Source organism: Scyliorhinus torazame, chromosome 4, assembly GCF_047496885.1.
Source record: "Scyliorhinus torazame isolate Kashiwa2021f chromosome 4, sScyTor2.1, whole genome shotgun sequence".
Classification (NCBI taxonomy): domain Eukaryota; kingdom Metazoa; phylum Chordata; class Chondrichthyes; order Carcharhiniformes; family Scyliorhinidae; genus Scyliorhinus; species Scyliorhinus torazame.
Window position 1 is genome coordinate 340686201 of NC_092710.1, and position 17114 is coordinate 340703314.

The following is a 17114-nucleotide window of genomic DNA, read 5'->3' on the forward strand; positions in this document are numbered from 1 at the left end:
CTGAAATAAATAAATAATAAATTTAAAAAGCTGAAAGCAGGAACAAAGCACTATAAAGATGATTTCTTGAGGTATGGGATTATTAATTGTGCCACTGCAAATCAAGATTCAAAGTTCATGTGAGTTATATGCAGGGCAGTACTGGCAAATGAAAGATTAAAGACCCTCAAAACTTCAAAAGCATTGCAAGTTCGAGGACAAACATAATAATAATAATCGTTATTAGTGTCATAAGTACATAAGAACATAAGAACTAGGAGCAGGAGTAGGCCATCTGGCCCCTCGAGCCTGCTCCGCCATTCAATGAGATCATGGGTGATCTTTTGTGGACTCAGCTCCACTTTCCGGCCCGAACACCATAACCCTTAATCCCTTTATTCTTCAAAAAACTATCTATCTTTATCTTAAAAACATTTAATGAAGGAGCCTCTACTGCTTCACTGGGCAAGGAATTCCATAGATTCACCACCCTTTGGGTGAAGAAGTTCCTCCTAAACTCAGTCCTAAATCTACTTCCCCTTATTTTGAGGCTATGCCCCCTAGTTTTGCTTTCACCCGCCAGTGGAAACAACCTGCCCGCATCTATCCTATCGATTCCCTTCATAATTTTATATGTTTCTATAAGATCCCCCCTCATCCTTCTAAATTCCAACGAGTACAGTCCCAGTCTACTCAACCTCTCCTCGTAATCCAACCCCTTCAGCTCTGGGATTAACCTAGTGAATCTCCTCTGCACACCCTCCAGCGCCAGTACGTCCTTTCTCAAGTAAGGAGACCAAAACTGAACACAATACTCCAGGTGTGGCCTCACTAACACCTTATACAATTGCAGCATAACCTCCCTAGTCTTAAACTCCATCCCTCTAGCAATGAAGGACAAAATTCCATTTGCCTTCTTAATCACCTGTTGCACCTGAAAACCAACTTTCTGCGACTCATGCACGAGCACACCCAGGTCTCTCTGCACAGCAGCATGTTTTAATATTTTATCATTTAAATAATAATCCCTTTTGCCGTTATTCTTACCAAAATGGATAACCTCACATTTGTCAACATTGTATTCCATCTGCCAGACCCTAGCCCATTCACTTAGCCTGTCCAAATCCCTCTGCAGACTTCCAGTATCCTCTGCACTTTTTGCTTTACCACTTATCTTAGTGTTGTCTGCAAACTTGGACACATTGCCCTTGGTCCCCAACTCCAAATCATCTATGTAGGCTTATATTAACATTGCAATGAAGTTACTGTGAAAATGCCCTAGTTGCCACACTCCGGCGTCTGTTCGGGTACACGGAGGGAGAATTCAGAATGTCCAATTCACCTCACAAGCACATCTTTCGGGACTTGTGGGAAGAAATCAGAGCACCCGGAGAAAACCCAATGCTCACTTTAGCTTTCTTTTTTTTCTTTTTTTTTGAAACGCATTTTATTCAAACTTGTATCAATGTAGGTTACAGCAAATAAACATCCCAGGAAACATTCTTCCCAACAATCAACTATACAGTTTGTACATTTTTTCTCCATTTTCACCCCCCCCCCCCCCCCCCCCTGCGACGAACAGCTCCTCAAACACGGTCACAAACATCCCCCACCTATCCTCAAACTCTCCTGCTGAGCCCCTTAACTCATACTTTATCTTCTCTAACCGCAGGAAGTCATACAGGTCACCGACACTTTGTACCACCAATTTTTGCAACCCGGCTCTGGGTCACTGTCCATGTGGAGTTTGCACATTCTTCCCGTGTTTGCGTGGGTTTCACCCCCCCAACCCAGAAATGTGCAGAGTAGGTGGATTGGCCACGCTGGGTACTCTAAATTAATTTTTTAAAAAGAAAAGCCTCTAGTCTCCACATTCCGGCATCTGTTCAGGCACACAGAGGGAGTGTCCAAATTACCTAACAACACGTCCTTCTGGATTTGTGGAAGGAAACCAGAGCACCTGGAAGAAACCCACACAGACACGGGGAGAACGTGCAGACTCCGCAGACAGTGACCCAAGCCAGAAATCGAACCTGGGATCCTGGCGTTGTGAAGCAACAGTGCTAACCACTGTGCTTGCCTGCCGCCCAATAGTTGAGCATCCAGCATTGATCCATCTGGCAATCCACAAGTTACCTATGGGAAGGCCAGACAAGATCGATACCGGCAACCATCAGCATAACAAAACACCAGCCATCTGCATATTAATGAGCAATCCCCAGGAACAATGAGCAACATTTAGACACATAAAGCCAAACCAGACTCTTTGGCGCCAGCAGAAGCCTACACAATGGGAGGTGAACGACCACCTCAGGACCGCCCATCGATCAGGGAACCGCTCCAGCATTGTAGAAAATCGAACCAAGTGATTGGGACAAAGTCCAATCACTTGGAACCAGGCACAGGGTCTGCCCCGAAAGGCGGGAAGCCCCTGGGGACTATAAGAATCAAGCCCAAGTTCAAATCGTCCTTCTCTTCTTGACCGGGTCACTCAGCAACGCGAACCAACCCTTGACAATGACCGGTCCAGCCATCGCTAAAATCTAGTAAGTCTTACTTCAACGCTCGCTACGAGATAGGCGCTCCTAGCTACCAATCTGTACCAACTTCGAATCCCGCAGGCTCAGAACCCGAACGAAAGGCCATTTGTTTCCCTGACCTGGTGGGCCAGTTCCGAGTTAAGTATTGGCCCGTTAGTCGTAGAAGTAGCCTAGACGTAGAATTTATGCACGAGTAGTGATTACTGTGTATAATAAATGTGCTTTTATTTAAATCTTACTAAGCGGTGTATTGGATTATTGATCATTACTCGGACTTGAACCACGTGGCGTATCAGAAAGATACCTGGCGACTCAAGAGCAAAGGTGATAAAACAGCAATTAAACTAAGGCAAAAGTTAGCAACACTTCCTGTTAGCTAATCAATCCTTTATCCATGCTAATACCCTGTACACCATGTGCTGTAATCTTGCGTGGTGATTTTCGATGCTGTACCTTATCAAATGCCTTTTGGAAATCGAAGTACACCATATTTACCGGTTCCCCATTAACCATCTTACAGTTTTTGTTTTTTTAAATAAATTTAGAGTGCCCAATTCATTTTTTCCAATTAAGGGGCAATTTAGTGTGGCCAATTCACCTACCCTGCACATCTTTGGGTTGTGGGGGTGAAACCCACACAAACACGGGGAGAATGTGCAAACTCCACACGGACAGTGGCCTAGAGCCAGGATTGAACCTGGGACCTCGGCGCCATGAGGCAGCAGTGCTAACCACTGCACCACCGTGCTGCCCTATCTTACAGTTCTTTGACACTCAACATTTAACATTCAACAGGCTAGTTAAATACCATTTACCTTTCACAAAGGCATGTTGGCTCTGCCTGATCAAAACCTGGTTACCCAAGTATCCTGCTATAACTGTAATAATGGATTTTAGCACTTTCGCTATGACAGACAGGCTAACTGGCCTAGTCTCCTGCTTTATGTCCCCCTCCTTTCTTAAATTAAGGTGTTACATTAGCGATTTTCCAATCTATTGGAACCATCCCAGAATCTGGAATTTTGGAAGATTATAATGTGCATCTACTATTTGTGCCCACACTTTTAAGACCCTAGGTTACAGTTTTCCAAGACCTCTACTGTGAAGACAGACACAAAATGACTGCTCAACTCCTCAATTTCTGTTTTCCATTCCCGTACCAGTCTCCCCGAACAGGCGCCGGAATGTGGCAACTAGGGGCTTTTCACAGTAACTTCATTTGAAGCCTACTTGTGACAATAAGCGATTTTCATATTTAAATACTTGTCGAAGCTTAGTTTTCTTAGCTCGCTTTCTCTCTTGCTCTGCTTTCTTTTTATTTTCTATTATTCTAATATTCTATTATCTTTTTTATTCATCTTTGCTGGTTCTTAAAATCAGTCTCAACGGGCAGCACGGTGGCGCAGTGGGTTCGCCCTGTTGTCTCACAGCGCCGAGGTGCCAGGTTCGATCCCGGCTCTGGGTCATTGTCCGTGTGGAGTTTGCACATTCTCCCCGTGTTTGCGTGGGTTTCACCCCCCACAACTAAATCAGTGCTCTTCAAACTTTTTTTCCGGAGACCCATTTTTACCAACCTTTTTTTTGCCGACCTGCGCGACCCACCATTTTCTCTTACCTTGTTTGCTGCTGACAAAAATGGAGGAAATGGTTTTGGGTCCCTTTGGCCCTCGTACACGCTCCTCCAATGGAACCTGTTGGATGAAGGTGAAACCTTCTGGTGTCGGAAAGTATGGAATCTCCATCTGTCCAGAGTTCTGAATTTTTTGCCTGTAAAATTTTATCAAATAACTTGTAAAAAAAACTAAAATAAATAAAATGAGTAAAATAAATGAAAAAAATGAATAAAACCCCACCGAACTTGTAAAATAAATAAAATGAATAAAAATAATAAAAATTAAATGAATAAAATAAATTAATAAAAACCACGACAGAACTCGTAAAACAAAAAGCTGCAACCATTTTTAAAAATAGCGGCCGCACTGTACATGCATGCCCGATGATGCGCAATGCGGCCGACTTTTATTTATTTTTAAACATGTTCGCGGCCACTTGCAGCCGGCGTTATGAAAAGCTGGCTGCTGCGTGGGGATTTGCGCCATCAGGAGTGCCGCATACAACAGCTCCGCAACCCTCCCGATACCCGCCCGTGGGTCGCGTCCCCGACTTTGAAGAACACTGCTCTAAATTTATATTTAAAAAAATCAGTCTCAACCTGACCTATCATTAGTCTTTGCAGATTTGTAGTGTTTCTCTCAAGGGCAACACTGTAGCATAGTGGTTAGCACTATGGCTTCACAGGGTCCCAGGTTTGAATCACTGTCTGTGCGGAGTCTGCACGTTCTCCCTGTGTCTGCGTGGGTTTCCTCTGGGTGCTCCGGTTTCCTCCCACAGTCCAAAGATGTTCAGGTTAGGTGGATTGGCCATGTTAAATTGCCCTTAGGTTAGATGGGGTTGGTGGGTCACAGGAATAGAGTGGAAGTGTGGGCTTAAGTAGGGTGCTCTGGACAGCACAGTGGGTCTTTGGGTTGCGGGAGTGAAACCCACACAAACATGGGGAGAATGTGCAAACTCCACACGGACAGTGACCCAGAGCCGGGATCGAACCTGGGACCTCGGCGCCCTGAGGCATCAGGGCTAACCCACTGCGCCACCGTGCTGCCTGGGTCTTTGAATTTTTGACAGATTCATATTAGACAAGGGAGTTGAGGGTTATGGGAGGCAGACAGGAAATTGAAGCTGAGACCACAGACAGATCAGCAATGTTTTTATTGAATGGTGGACCAGCTTGAAGAGCTACTCCCATGTTCCTTCCTAAATTAATGGATTTGCCAACAATTTTACCCTCAATCTTTAATCTCAATATTCCTCCATAAGTAAATTAATCTTTAGAATGAGCTGTTGTTTTAGATCTCCGTGGCACAAATATTACCGCTGGTGTAGATTTATTCAGCAGTACCATGGCCCCATGTTTGATTCTTAGTCTACTAAATTTGATTTGATTTGTCACATGTATCAAAGTACAGTGAAAAGTATTTTTCTGCAGCTGAGGGAATGATTACAGTACATACATAGTAGACAAAAGAATAATCAACAGAATATATTGACAAATGGTACATCGATAAACAGTGATTGGTTACAGTGCGGAACAAGGGGTCAAACAAAGCAAATACATGAGCAAGAGCAGCAGAGGGCATCGTGAATAGCGTTCTTACAGGGAACAGATCAGTCCGAGGGGGAATCGTTGAGGAGTCTTGTAGCTGTGGGGAAGCTGTTCCTATGTCTGGATGTACAAGTCTTCAGATCTCTGCACCTTCTGCCTGATGAAAGGGTCTGGAAGATCGCAATGCCTGGGTGGGAGGGGTCTCTGATATTGCTGTCTGCCTTCCTGAGGCAGCGGGAGGTATAGACAGAATCAATGTGGGGGTGGCAAGCTTGTGTGATGCGTTGGGCCGAGTTAATACATTTTAGCTAGGATGCAGATAAATAATCAGGATCCTCACCTCATTAGTATCCAGCAACAACAGTAAATGTGCAGGTGAACATTAGGTTAATTCAAGAAGGGATAAACCATGAAACTACAAGCCAGTCTACCCTCAGTGGTGAGGAAGTATTGGAAACAATTCTGAGACACAGAATTAATCAAGAACAGCATGGTTTTAGAGGTCCTGTCTGACCAACTTTGTTGAATTTTTCAAAGAGGTGACCAGGTGTGTGGATGAGGGTAATGCATTTGACAGTCTACTTGGACTTAAAAAAATATATATAGGTCATAGAAGCCCTACAGTTCAAGAGACCATTCAGCCCATCAAGTTTGCACGGACTCTCTGAAAGAGCACCCCATCGAGGCCCACTCACCTGCACTATCCCTGTAACCGCATCTAACCTGCCCATCTTTGGACACGAAGGGGCAATTTAGCACGGCCAATCCACCTAACGCACCCATCCATCCACAATTTCTTCATAGACCCTTGGCTGGCATGCCAACAGTGTATGGGTCAAGAAATCAGCTCCAAGGGCAGCACAGTGGTTAGCCTTGCTGCCTCACAGCACTGAGGTCCCAGGTTCAATCCTGGCTCTGGGTCACACTCCGTGTGGAGCTTGCATATTCTCCCTGTTTGCGTGGGTTTCGCCCCCACACTAAACTGGAAAAAATGAATTGGGCACTCTAAAAGCAAGGGTTAGTGTTGGCAAGCTTTTGAAGAAAGCCCCATATGTTAAACTGATAGTGGAGGTCAGGGCCCATGGGATCTACAGAAATTTGGCAAGTTGGATCCAGAATTGGTTGAGTGGCAGGAAGCAGAGGGTGAGGTGGTGTGTTTTTCTGACTGAGCGCTCTCCATAAAACATAGGGGAACAGAATTAGGCCACTCAGGCCATTAAGTCTGCTCTGCCATTCAATCATGGCTGATATTTTCTCATCCCCCTTCTCCTACCTTCTCCCATAACCCTTGGTCCCTTATTAATCAAAAAACTATCTCGTCTCCAGTGGGGTCTTGCTGTTTGTGGTTTATATAAATGATTTAGACTTAAATGTAGGAGGGTTGATCAGTAAGTTGATATGAAAATTTGAGAGATGGTAAATAATGAGGATAGCCTTAGATTTCAGGAGGATATAGGCAGGCTGGTCGGAGGCAAATGCAATTCAATATAGGGCAGCACAGTAGCATTGTGGATAGCACAATTGCTTCATAGCTCCAGGGTCCCAGGTTCGATTCCGGCTTGGGTCACTGTCTGTGTGGAGTCTGCACATCCTCCCCATGTGTGCGTGGGTTTCCTCCCACAGTCCAAAGATGTGCAGGTTAGGTGGATTGACCATGACAAATTGCCCTTAGTATTGGGTGTGGTTTTTGGAGATAGGGTGGAGGTGTTGGACCTTGGGGAAGGTGCTCTTTCCAAGAGCCAGTGCACTCGATGGGCCGAATGGCCTCTTTCTGCACTGGAAATTCTATGATAATCTGCACAGGACAAAAAGGCAAGGGTCATGATGAAAGACAGGACCCAAGGAAGTACGAAGGATCAGAGGGACCATGGTATGCATGTACACCGGTCCACTAAGATAGCAGGGCAGGTGGGTAAAGTGGTTTTGGCATTTGGTGTACTTATTTTATTAGTCAAGGCATAGAGTTAAAGATCAGGGAGGTTATGCTAGAACTGTATAACACATTGGTTAGGCCACAGCTGGAGTATGGTGTGCAATTCTGGAACTCACATTGTGGAGGGTTGTGATTACACTGTTCACAACTGAGCAATGGTCACTGGTGAGTTACCACAAGTCACCAATGACTATCACCATTGTAACAAGGAGCCACTACCACAAGGAGAAATATGGGACAAAAAGGCTACAATACAGGATTACTACGGTTCTTGCAAACAATAAGGCTATCAGCAGTTTCAAATTGTGTCAGGTAAGAAATAACCAGTTTGTTTCAAAGTAATTTAAATAGCATTACCAAAATTAAACATTTTACCTCAAACCTGGCAGTTTCCTTAAGCATCATCTTCAAGTACAATATTTACATAATTTAAAAAACCAAATCATTACTGCGATTGTGGAAAAGGTGCAGCAGTGATGATGGTTGGGGGATGTCAGAGTGGGTGCAAATGGAGGCCTCCTGTTAGGGTGTGTTTAGAGGCACTGGTTACAGACCCTCTTCAGCCAGGTTTATGGCAAGGCTGGTGGTGGTGGCATCCCTTAAAAGATTTGGAACCACCTTAGGTGGGATTTAGAGTTTGCCAGGGGGGGGGGGGGGGGGGGGGAGAGGATGTCAATGACCAATAATCTGTGGAAGTCATAGTTTTGCACCGGCAGGGATAGACTACTTATAAGAGTAGGCTGGGGGGGGTTGAGAGGATTTGGGGTTGGTTTGTGGAGGGCAGGATGAATTGAAGGAGAAATATCAGCTCCCGAGGAGTGAATTGTGGTACATGTAGGTGCGGGACTTTGTTCGAAAAGTTTCCTTCTTTCCCTCAGCTGCCGACCCAAACACTGTCACATAGACTGCTATTGAGCAATGAGCTGGAGAGGATCTCAGACATAAATAGGTGGTTGCAAGAGACGGGAAATCTTCATTTGGGGGGGGGGGGGGGGGAGCACGGTGGCGCAGTGTTTAGCACTGCTGCCTCACGACATTGAGGTCCATGGTTCGATCCCGGCTCTGGGTCACTGCCTGGGTGGAGTTTGCACATTCTCCCCTTGTTTCGTCGGTTTCGCCCCCCACAAACATCCAACATTTTACCTCGGTCCTGGCACTTTCCATGAGCATGATCTTCAAACACCGTATTGACATAATTTGAGAAATCAAATAATGATGGAAGCAAGTTTGGAATAAAAGGACATCTCCAGATTCATTTCCTTGGAAGCAAGTTGAATAATTTATAACAAAGACAAGTCACGAGTGTTCCTGAAGCTGCATTTTATTCAGATACATCCACTGACAAAAGATTGGTTTCCCAGTGGCAACGCTTGTCCAAAGGGCTGTGCCAGCTGATGAAAGTACAACAAATAGCAATTTGACTTTTTAATTACAGTTTTCAATAAATCAGTTTTAAAACAAAAGACCACGATCAGTTTGCTCCGAGTCTTCCAACAAGCTACATGAAAAGGGTGTTGTGCAGGCGGATCTCTCATTACTTTTCAGTGGCAAGGAAAATGGCTCACGCCACTCGAGCACATGGTGGCAACATTCAGAGACAAAGTTCCCCACCCCACAAAAAATAACTGGTCACTTTCGTGAAGATGTTCAAATGCATTAAAAGCCACCAAGCATAATGTTTGCTTTAAAAAAAAAAATCCTCATAACGAGGTAATTGAGACAAGAACCGGACTAACAGATTGAACGAAAATCGGTCGATTAAAACAAAAATAACTCGAGTGCCGGTATTCTGGGAGACCAGTCATGTTAAGAATGGCAATCCGCGTTTCCAAAGATCAGATTTTGTACAAGGAGCAGCCAGACAGAGAGTGAAGCTTTTCCGCTCTTTCATTCTTTGCACCGCATGGAATTGTGGAAAAATCTCACCAGAAAGCAAAACGATTTCGACAAATTCCAAAAGGAGCTGACAAAAGGAGACTCTGGCGATTTAAGTCGCCAGGATAACGTCCAAATGACCAACGGTCTTATTTTTAAAAGAATATAGAAAACATGGTATTTGAGATTGAGTCGAAAGCCCCGACATAAGGCAGTACTCCAGACTAAACAACAGGTAACAAGATTAATCATGACAATGGTGAAAATGGTTTTCTAGCATTTTAACATAACAGGCAAATCAAATTTCATCAGATACTGCTTTCTGCGGTTCCAAGAGCCATTTTGTGAACAAGGTGGGAGGTTGATCCTGAATCTGGCAGAAATGCTTCTCTACATTTGATTAGTCATAGTCCCTGTACGAGCGGCTTCCATAACTCCCACCACCACCACCGCCGCCGTAGTATCCACCTTGGCTCTTGTACCCACCCGAGTAGCTGTCCCGGTCTCCCGAATCGTACCGGTTTCCGCTGCTCCTGTCCCTATCCCAGCCGCCGCCTCCTCTCCTGCTGCCGCTGCCGTAGCCGCCGCTGTAGCTGCCGCGTCCGTAGCCGCCGCCGCCCCGACTTCCTCCGTAACCGCCGCCGCCGCCCGACTTTTTCTCGGCGTGGCCCACCCGGATCTGCCGCCCGTCCAGGGATTTTCCGTTCATCGCCTGCAGCGCGTCCTTGGCGTCGTCGGGGTTCTCGAAAGTGATGAAGCCGAAACCGCGGGACGTCATGGTGTCTTTGTCTTTAATCACTCTCACCTCAGCGATCTGCCCGTACTTGGAGAAAACATCTTCCAGGCTCTGCTCGTCGGTGTCGAAGTTGAGGCCGCCGACGAACAACTTTCCATCTTCAGTCATGGTGGCGGGTTTGCTGCGCACTTGAGTGTGTGAAGCTGCAGGAGTGGAGAATGGCGCCGCTCACTCCACACAAACAGACAAAGAGGAAGCAGAGAGCGGAAATTGCCTCATTTGAATGACTCCATGGCAAGATGGCCGCTTCTCTCTTTTGTCTCTCTCGCCCCCTTTCGTTCTCAATCGGAACAATGGAAGCGGCTCCAATCAGGCGAAAAGAACAAAAGGCTTCAGAAGGAAAATCATTCATTTCACACCCAATACAACTGTATAAAAGTTTTTTTTAATAATACACATTATATTTGAACATTAACTGTGCTCATATGTCTGTCCGGATCAGGCCCCGCCTCTTCCTGAAGTAAAAGCCGCCATAGTCCCACATGACCATAGGCTGCTTTCTACCTTGAGGGGAGAGTTGGCTGCTGTTGATTTAACTCAGTACGAAGTCTTACAACACCAGGTTAAAGTCCAACAGGTTTGTTTCGATGTCACTAGCTTTCGGAGCGCTGCTCCTTCCTCAGGATTCACCTGAGGAAGGAGCAGCGCTCCGAAAGTTAGTGACATCGAAACAAACCTGTTGGACTTTAACCTGGTGTTGTAAGACTTCTCACTGTGCTCACCCCAGTCCAACGCCGGCATCTCCACATCATGGTTGATTTAACTGCAAGTGAGGGGCAAGGTTGAGAAGGCTTCATGAATAACCCAAACTACTTCAACATCATAAACAGCAGCAATTGGGGCAGCATTTGGCACACTGAGGACCCAGGTTCGAATCCCAGCCTGTCAGTGTGGAGTTTGCACATTCTCCCCATGTCAGCGTGGGTTTCACCCCCACAACCCAAAGATGTGCAGGTTAGGTGGATTGACCACACTAAATCGCCCCTTAATTGGAAAAAAACTAATAATTGGGTAATCTAAATGTGTTAAAATTAACAGCAGCAAATTACGCTTGACACTGGACCCCATGAAGTCTGATGAAGTTTTATGGCACCAGGCCAAACATTGGCATAGAAATGCCCTGCACATTACCATTTACCGACCCCCCACAGTTGATGAACCAGCACTCCTCCATGTTGAACACCACTTGGAAGAAGCACAGAGGGTGGTAAGGGCACAGAATGTACTTTGAGTGGGGCACTTCAATTTCCATCACCAATAGTGGCTCAGTAGTACCATGGTCCTAAAGGGCATTCTATAGATTCCAGGAATTCAAATCCCCTCGCAATGAAGGACAGCATACCATTTGCCTTCTTTACCACCTGCTGTACCTGCATGCTTAGCTTCAGTGACTGGTATATGAGGACATCCAGGTCTCGCTGTACATTCACCTCTCCTAATTTATTTTTATAAATTTAGAGTACCCAATTAATTTTTTTCCAATTAAGGGGCAATTTAGCATGGCCAATCCAACTAGCCTGCACATCTTTGGGTTGTGGGGTGAAACCCTCGCAAACATGGGGAGAATGTGCAAACTCCACACGGCAGTGACCCAGAGCCGTGATCGAACCTGGGATCTCGGCGCTGTGAGGCAGCACTGCTAACCCACTGCGCCACCGTGCTGCCCTGCTTCTCTTAATTTATGGCCATTCAGATAATAGTTTGCCTTATTGCTTTTGCTACCAAAGTGGATAACCTCACATTTACCCAAATTATACTGCATTTGCCATTCATTTGCCCACTCACTCAACTTGTCCAAATCACAATGAAGGATGTCTGCATCTTTCTTACAGCTCGCCCTCCCACCCAAATTTGCAAATTTGGAGCTGTTACATTTTGTTCCCCCATCTAAATCATTAATATATATTGTCAAGCATGATTTTCCCTTGATAAATCCACACTGACTCTGTCCGATTCTGCCACTGTTTTCTAAGTGCTCAGCCCTACGTTAGGCTTACTGGTCTATAATTCCCTGTTTTCTTTCTACCTCCCTTTTTAAAGAGTGGAGTTACATTAGCTACCCTCCAATTTGTAGGAACTGTTCCACAGTCTAAAGAATCCGGGACGATGACCACCAATGCATCCACTATTTCTGGAGCCACTTCTTTAAGTGCTCTGGGATGTAGATTATCAGGCCCTGGGGATTTATCAACCATCAATCTCATCATTTTCCCCAACACCATTTTTCTACTAATATTATCTCCTTCAGTTCCTCCCTCTCACTAAACACTGCATTCCCCAACATTTCTGGTATCTGATTTGTCCTTATTTGTGATGACAGAACCAAATTATGTATTTAGTTGCTCAGCCATTTCATTGCCCCCTATTATGCATTCCCCCGTTTCTGACTGAAGGGCTGTGTCTTCATGAATCTTTTTCATTACACGTACCTATAGAAACTTTTACAATCCGTTTTTATGTTCCCTGCAAGCTTACTCTCGTACTCAATTTTCCCCATCTTCATCAATCCCTTTGTCCTTCTTTGCTGAATTCTAAACTGCTCCCAATCCTGTTGATTTTCTTGGCCAATTTGTATGAATCTTCCTTGGATCGAATACCATCTCTAATTTCCCTTGTAAGCCATGTATTGGCCACCTTACCGTTTTACTTTTGTGCAGACAGGAATAAACAATTGTTGCAGTTTCCCCCATGCGCTCTTAAATGTTTGCCATTGTCTATCCATGGTCATCCCTTTTAAGTAACATTCCCCAATCGATCAAAGTTAAATAAAGGTGTTTTCATGCATGGGGATTTAGGTTTCAATTCAAACTCTGTGTATTGTGATTTGAGAGTTTACGATGGGAAAAGCAAACAAATGGAAAGAGGGACTGGGTGGCACTGTGGTTAGCATGCTGCCTCATTGAATCATGTAGGAGGAGGCCATTCAGCCCATCGAGTCTGCACCGACACTTTGAAAGAGCACCTGACCATGTCCACTCCCCTGTCCATCCCACCCTAACCCCGTAACCTATCCTGCACATCCCTTAATACTAAGAGGCAATTTATCATGGCCAATCCACCTAACCCGCACATCTTTAGACTGTGGGAGGAAACTGGAGCACCCGGAGGAAATCCATGCAGACAAGGGGAGAAACTGAAAACTCCACACAGACAGCGAACCAAAGCTGGAATTGAAGCCGGATCCCGGGCACTGTGAGGCAGCAGTGCTAATCTTCTTTATATTTGTTAGCTTTTCATGTCATAAATTCTCAAAACTCCTCACAGCGCCAGAGACCCGGGTTCAATTCCAGCCTTGAGTGACTGTGGAGTTTGCACGTTTTCCTCGTGTCTACAAGGCTTTCCTCCATAGATAAAGATGGTTTTCATAAAGGAAGCAGTTCTCGGCTCGGCTAGAAGCAGAAATAGAACGTTAAAAGATGTGTAGGTTAGGTGGTGTGGAAGGGAAGTTAATGAATTACCAATTTAGAAGCATGCTGGGAATATTGACTATATTTTAACACTGCTTTTGAGCGAAAATAAGTAAGTCAAGTAATGTAAACTAAATACTGCTTAGTATGTGGTACTGGCCTTATTATGATAATAAGTTGTTCTTCCGAAGGACAACAAAATGCGTACTCGAATTGTTTTTAAACCAAGGGCAAAACATTCATATTTCCTCTTGCGTATGTTCCCAAGCTTTATCTCTTCAAAGTTGTTTATTTCACACTATAAATATAATGGTTTTCGACTGCATAACTCAGAGTGCAGTGTACTAGCTTTTGCAGCTGGAACACTCTCTCTCCACAAATATACTTGTGTCAATAAATTTCCTTAAATCGCACCTCGAGGAATTTGTCTTTATTATGATTCCCATGACAGGTGGGGTACCAGTGATGGGACAGGACAGTGGGCCTAGGTAGGGTGCTCATCCGGAGGGTCCATGTAGACTTGATGGGCCGAATGGCTTCTGTCTATACTGTATGGAATCTATGATTGCTTGAGAACCATAGAGTAATGGGGAAGAAAACAAGTCCCACAAATTAAAGAACAGTTAGTTCTAGAAACCCAGGACTGCCCCAGTCTCTGTATGTTTTCTACAGGTCTTCTGCCTGAGAGAGAGGACTCCACCCCTGGGGTAATTTCCCCACTCAGTCCCAAATGGTCTGCCAAGCCAGGTGATCCTCTTCTGCTGTGTTGTCATTAAAGGGACAATCACCACACTATCCCAGTTAATATTGTGGTAGTTAAATTTCTCGATTATTGTTTCTGCAATTTTCACAGATTTGCTCTTCTATCTCCCTCTAACTGTTTGGCGGTCTATAGTACTGTAGTGTGACTGCCCCGTTTTTGATTCCGAACCTCAATCTATGTGCCCTCAATTGATGATCCTAACATGCCCTCACAGCTGGAATTGCTACAGCCCTCTCTTTCATTTCTGAAAGTCCTGTAGGAATGCTGAGCTGCCATTCCTGTCCTTCTTTAAGTCTTATTTCTCTTAATAGCTATGATATCATTCAGCCAACTTTCTATCTGGGCCCTCAGTTCAGCTGCTTTATTTATACTCCTTACTTTGAAGCACTTACCCTTTTTTTTTGAAGTTCTGTAGTATATTTAATTTGTTAGTAATGGAGAACAAATGTTACACATACTGCTTAAATTTGTCTAACTGACCCTATTACATCATCCTTTCCTTTCATTATTTAGAACAATGATAAACATTTCAAGTATTAAAAGTAATTATGGTTCAGAATATAATAGAGTGACACTGCAGAATTTCTACACCAAGTTGCAGACACAGTGAGGTATTTATTCTTCATGGATTCTATGAACTGAAACTACCTCAATCTTAATAGTACATTGGTTCCCCTCTACTGGTGTGAAATGTGTGTCTTCTACTGGTGTCAGTAGGGTCCTGTGCTGGCTGCTGAGGTTTATTCCAATGATCTGGCTGTCCAAGAGATTAATTTTTACCTTCACCATGGTCATAACCACAATGGCATTTACTGAAGGGGAAGTTTCTAAACCCATGAGAAAATTCATCCCCACAAGGGGGAAATCCTGCATTTTGAAACTTTTTACGGCATGCTCCCATATAAGAGGCTTTTCCAATCACAAAACCAAGCACTCCAGCAAGTGCGACTTTAGGGATCGACCCAAATCTCTTTGAGGGTGAAAGAATTCCTTTGTACACCAGTCCTTGGGTAACAAGCATACTTCCAAGAGATAATGGCATAGCTCTATACCAGAAACTCTCACTCTTACATTCCATTATAATCTTCCCAATTTTCTCATCATAAATATGTCAGCTGACACACCCACCCTCACAACTCCAGCGGATACCACCAGAACCCCTTTAGCACTGCCAAACTCTTTTTTTTGAAATTTTCTATGTTTTGTTTCTCCTGCCTACAAGACTCAGTCACTGATTTTCTGCCTTCAATTACCATTTCTGATTTTGTCCCAGCTGGTCCCAAACCCCTGCCAAAGTAGTTTAAACCCTCCCCTACGTTAGCAAACATCCCAGCAAGAGTATCGTCTGGCTTGTACAGGTCCCACCTCCCCCAGAATCGGTCCCAATGTCCCAGGAATCTGAATCCCTCCCTTCTACGCCATCTCTTCAGCCAAACCTTCATCTCCACTAACCTAATTTCTATGCTCATCAGGACATTGAATTCCTACATTGCAGAAGGAGGCCATTCAACCTATCGAGTTTGCATCGACCCTCTGAAAGAGCACCCTCCCTCGGCCCACTTCCCCGTCACATCCCCGTAACCCCATAACCTCAACTAAACTGCACACCTTTGCACACTAAGGGACAATTTAGCATGGCCAATCCTCCTCACCTGAAGGAAACCACGCAGACATGGGGAGAAAGTGCAACGCCACATGGAGTCACCCAAGGTTGAAATCAAACTCGGGTCCCTGGCCCTGGGAGGCAGCAGTGTTTTTTTTTAAATTTAGAGTACTCAATTCATTTTTTTCCAATTAAGGGGCAATTTAGCAGGGCACCTACCCTGCACAACTTTGGGTTGTGGGGGTGAAACCCACGCATACATGGGGAGCATGTGCAGGCAGCAGTGTTAACCACTGTGCCACCCCTGGCACTGGTGATATTACTACCTCTGAGGTCCTGCTTTCTAATGTCTTGCTGAGCTCCCTAAAATCTGCTTTCATGACCACATCACTCTTCTACCTATGTTGTTGGTACCAATATGAACGAAGACCTGTGGCTGTTCAGCCTCCCCTTAATGTCCTGCAGCCACTCTGTGACATCCTTGACCCTGGCACTAGGGAGGCAGCATACCATCCTGGAGTCAGGTCTATGGCCACAAAAGCCCGTCTGTTCCGCTAACTATCTATTCCCTCCCACTATTCCTCTTCCTTTCTGACCATGCAGTTGAGCCAGTGTGGTGCCCAGACAAGGCCCTTGGTCCCCTAAGGAACCATTGCCCTTAATGGCATCCAAAATGGAAAACAGTTTTTGAACGAGATAGACTCACTACCTGCTTGACTACATTCTGATGGTCAACCATACCATCTCTGCCATATGCTCCTGTAGTATGATCACCTCCCTAAACATGCTGTCCGTGTAGTCCTCAGCATTGCAGATGCACCACAGTGATTCTAGCTGCTGCTTGAATCAAGGTAGCATAGTGGTTAGCACAATTGCTTCACAGCTCCAGGGTCCCAGGTTCGATTCCCGACTTGGGTCACCGTCTGTGCGGAGTCTGCACGCTCTCCCCGTGTGTGCGTGGGTTTCCTCCGGGTGCTCCGGTTTCCTCCCACAGTCCAAAGATGTGCAGGTTAGGTGAATTGGCCATGATAAAATTGCCCTTAGTGTTAGGAGGGGTT

At 45.0% G+C, this 17114-nt stretch overlaps 1 protein-coding gene across 1 annotated transcript in view; it reads right to left on the minus strand.

Annotated features, from left to right (window-relative positions):
• Positions 1-8915: 8915 nt before the first annotated feature.
• LOC140411506 (uncharacterized) overlaps positions 8916-17114 on the minus strand; it is a 102549-nt gene continuing 94350 nt past the window's right edge. Inside the window, exon 2 of the mRNA XM_072500591.1 lies at positions 8916-10450. Coding sequence (XP_072356692.1) covers positions 9888-10450 — 563 coding nt within the window. The 3' untranslated portion in view covers positions 8916-9887. The remainder of the gene's footprint in view (positions 10451-17114) is intronic.